The sequence below is a fragment of the Apis dorsata genome, unplaced genomic scaffold (assembly GCF_000469605.1).
Source record: "Apis dorsata unplaced genomic scaffold, Apis dorsata 1.3 scaffold_591, whole genome shotgun sequence".
Classification (NCBI taxonomy): Eukaryota; Metazoa; Arthropoda; class Insecta; order Hymenoptera; family Apidae; genus Apis; species Apis dorsata.
Window position 1 is genome coordinate 576,164 of NW_006263796.1, and position 4,092 is coordinate 580,255.

Sequence of the window (4,092 nt, forward strand, 5' to 3'; positions counted from 1 at the left end):
TCTTGCTTGATCGAAGGTTGTGGCTGTGATGCAGGAGACATAGGTCGACTACCATCTTCCAAATCAGCTCCCATGGCATTATTTGACTTTGGAATCACAGGAGGGCTTGATTTGTAACTACATTGTGACGATGTCTGAAAAATAATAAATTAATTGAATTAATATTAAAATTAATATTAAAATTGAGTTTATTTAAAATAAAATGAAAGATTTCTTGGATTAAATAGAATTATTTTTATTACTACATTATTATTATATTATTTATAAAATCTGTATCTAAATTATAATATATAAAAAAATTATTTAAAGAAAAAAAAAAATTCAATACATCATTATTTCTGAGAGATTAGTCTGTGACAAAAATGATATTTTAAAATCAGCATTTGTAATATACCTCAAGGTTACAAGTACAGATATTTGGAAAGCTGTCCAATCATATAGATATACAATTTAATGATAATAAATTATGATCATTATCTTCGAATTTTAAGCGCTACCTGTAAAGAAATTTTGCGCATATACACGTGACTACACGTGTATATGTATACGTAAGCATGTACAACGCACGCGCATAACTTCGCGGGAGCATATGTTTTGAAAATAATTTCTTCAAAAGTGATTAATTTACATACATCTAATATCTCAATAAAATTTATGCATAATACAGAAATTATTAAACAAATGCACGATAAAATAAAAAAAATTACATCATACATATACTTTATATTCAAAGATAAATAATACATATCATTATTTTTTATCATTATTAATACTTTACTAATTTAATATTATTGAAATATAACCTCTTTTTTAATTTTGATTATAAGTTACTTGTTAAATATTATAATGAAAATAAGAATTATTTAAAAATGGAACTGATGTCTACAATTATTGGAGTATGTGAAAACTTTAAAAATAATAAAGTTGAAAAAACATAAATTGTAATATTTTGCTTTATATTTTTTTCTAAAAAAAATATTAACAAAATAATTATAATAAGTATTGTAAGAAAATATATACAAATATTTTTGGAGTAATAAGAATCTCATAACTTATAATGCGATAAATCACTATTATTATATATTATATATTTATTAAATTTATTATTAAATAACTATTTTCTGTATACACAGATATTAAAATAAAAAGAAATAAAAAGAATTATTATAAAAAAAAAAAAGAAAATACAATATATATAATATTACTTAATAACAAAAATATGAAATTAATAATACTTACATGCACAAAGATGTACAATATTTAAAATTACATACCTGAGAATCTGACATGAACCGTTCACTGGGTGGACCACTAAGGGAAACATCATAGCTGCCCGAAGCCTTTCGTTTCCTCTTTTCAGGAGGAGGCTGAAGGTTAGGCGATTCAGTATGCCTAATACCAGTTTGCGTTTCTGGTTCTGGCGATGGACTTTTCTCTTCTGTCTTGTTATTTACACTATTATCAGTGAGGCCTCTAATCTGTAATGCCTCAGCTGTTTTAAGGAACATCGGTAACAGATGCTGACTAACGTTAACTTCCCCCTTATACATAAAGTGCAGCAATGCCTTCATTTCCGTTTCATTGACATCCTTCAGGAATATAATTGGATGGGGATGGGTATTCTGAAGGAAAATGCTCTCAAAATATGGACTGCATGCAGAGAGTATCGTCTGGTGTGCCTTGAAAGTCTCTCCAACACACGCCAGGGTTACGTCGCAGAGTGCCTCTCTGGCAAGTAAGGAGCTGAGAACGTCTGTGAGGTTGGCTGGATGGTTGTTCCACCGTAGGCAATACTGTTGGTCCATCTTGTCTATCTCCAATCCCGACCCTACAACCAAACTAGCTGCCCTGAACTGTCCACACTAAAGACTTTGATCACCCTGACTACAGAATGACTCCCTAACCCTTAAAACGTTAACTCACACGCCTTCTTCACGCACACTCTCCTATATCGGCTTGACGATATCTCCTCAGAGATTATATCGCAACTCTAGACCCACACAACTTCCTCCGTGCTTCTGCAAATGTGCCACATTGCAGTATAACTGTAAAACCCTTCAGGGTTCACGCGTCGCTACTATACGTGCCGAAAACATTTTTTCGCATAACCTCGGCAACGACAAATAACTCTGTACACGATTTCACTTCGATAAATGTAGCGCGAATTAAAAGAAGGTTAGAGTATTAATTACGACGCAGTATGTGTCACCCACGGATATGATAATATCCTATATTCGAAGATAATGTTTTCGGCAATGTCAATATTCGCGAGGCTTGGGCGCCATTGTCGGCCGTACTCGTCTAGCCACGAGCCTTCTCGCGAAAACTCGATTTGTTGATGCTCGATTTCTAACCATTCAAACACGCTTCACACGCGGCTTTATTTACCTAAACCCAGCGCCAGCTAACTAACGTATCGTATACACTAACGACCCAACTTTGTTTATCGTCCCGATGATTACTCACCTTTCGCAAACTTTTTGCCATTACAACGCCACCCGACCCTTAACGTCCACTACCATACCAATCTGCCAATGCCTACGGCCTTATTTTTAAAATACTTTTGACCTTCGTGCATCTGCCGGGGGGAATGGCGCGAAGGGCGCTCGAATTCAAACGTTACTAGTCGCACAATAAGACTTTTCCCAACAGTTTCGAATAGATAAAAGATTTTTTTCTTTTATATTTAAATATTTTTTCATTAATATTATTATAAATTCTATTTCATTATAAAATGTCACGATAAATTAGAAAAAATTATCATTATTGATAGATAAATATTTATCTATCTTTCGAAAAGTACAAAATAATAAATTATAATAATAAATATTATTTTTTTAAAATTTCTTTTTTCTTTTTCAATTTTTGTATAGAAAAAAAAATGATTAATTATTGAAACAGTACAAAATAATAAAACAATTATAAAGTTAAATTGAAACCAATATACCGATACATAACCTATCTGAATGAAATTATTTGTGAAAATGCAACAACAAATTATATACATAAATATTAAAAGTTAAAATAAATAAATGTCTGATTCAATTATATTTTAAACGAATGCCGAGATAAATGCATTTATCTTATTGACTGTGCATAGCACGATAATTCAACAGAAATTATACTTCGTTCAATGGGCTCTTTTCTCTTACTAACAAAATTCCTATCGTTGTTATCGAAAATATAAATGATTTCAATTGTTATATATTTAATATTTAAAGTACAATCAAAAGCTTGAAACGTTTTCGCGATAAATAAAATTAAACGAAACGGTCTCTATTCATTTTAAGAAGCTTATGATTGAAAAACAAAAAAATCAATATAATTTCTCTTTTTGCAAAACAATTTACGAACACGTTTAAAGATATATCGTGATACTTTCGAAAGTGTTACACGGAAGTTCGGCTTTCCGTGAAACGCGACAAACTATACATCGTCACATTGTTGTAATGCACGCAATACATGTAAAATTCATAGATCCTTGAACGAAGTGCTATAAAAAGAAAGTCTCAAAACCCGTTTCCTCTTTCCCCTTAATCCCAAAGAAAAAAAAAGGAAAAAGAAAAAAGAAATCGAAACTGCTTAATCCAAAGGATCGTTTATACGGTTTTATTCCGTAACTACTTCGTGACGACGATTCGTGAACACGAAGATCTCGCAATTTTTCTTTTCTTTTTTTTTTCTTTTATTTTTTCTTCCTTCTTTTCAAGTCGTCCTCTTTTCTTTCTTTGGTTAAACGAGCCCAGTTATATACGAGAAGGGATTACATTTCACGGAAAATCATGCGGTGCAAAAGGGTCATTCGGTTTCATTTGACTGCAATAAACGGTAATTCGCGCTTTCTGATATTAATTTCGATACATCCGCGAACCGGGCTGATAATCGTGTTAACCATACGAAATCAATAGATAGCGGGAAAATTGGAAAATCTTCTTAATCGGTTTTCGAATATTCGGGTTTACAAGCTTTGCCTCGGTCATTAACAGATTTAATCCGCACTTTGATTGACACCGTGCAAAATTACTATTCGTCGAGGTTATCCCCGTACGAAGATATGTAAATAGAAACTCGATATATATATATATATATATA

At 31.7% G+C, this 4,092-nt stretch overlaps 1 protein-coding gene across 1 annotated transcript in view; it reads right to left on the minus strand.

Annotated features, from left to right (window-relative positions):
• LOC102677222 (protein abrupt-like) overlaps positions 1 to 2,455 on the minus strand; it is a 9,903-nt gene extending 7,448 nt beyond the window's left edge. The window contains 3 exon segments of the mRNA XM_031513131.1: positions 1 to 134; positions 1,275 to 1,828; positions 1,924 to 2,455. The exon segment at positions 1 to 134 is cut by the window's left edge and continues 11 nt beyond it. Of these exon segments, the coding sequence (XP_031368991.1) occupies positions 1 to 134; positions 1,275 to 1,805 (665 nt within the window). The 5' untranslated portion in view covers positions 1,806 to 1,828; positions 1,924 to 2,455.
• Between the last annotated feature and the right edge of the window lie 1,637 nt (positions 2,456 to 4,092).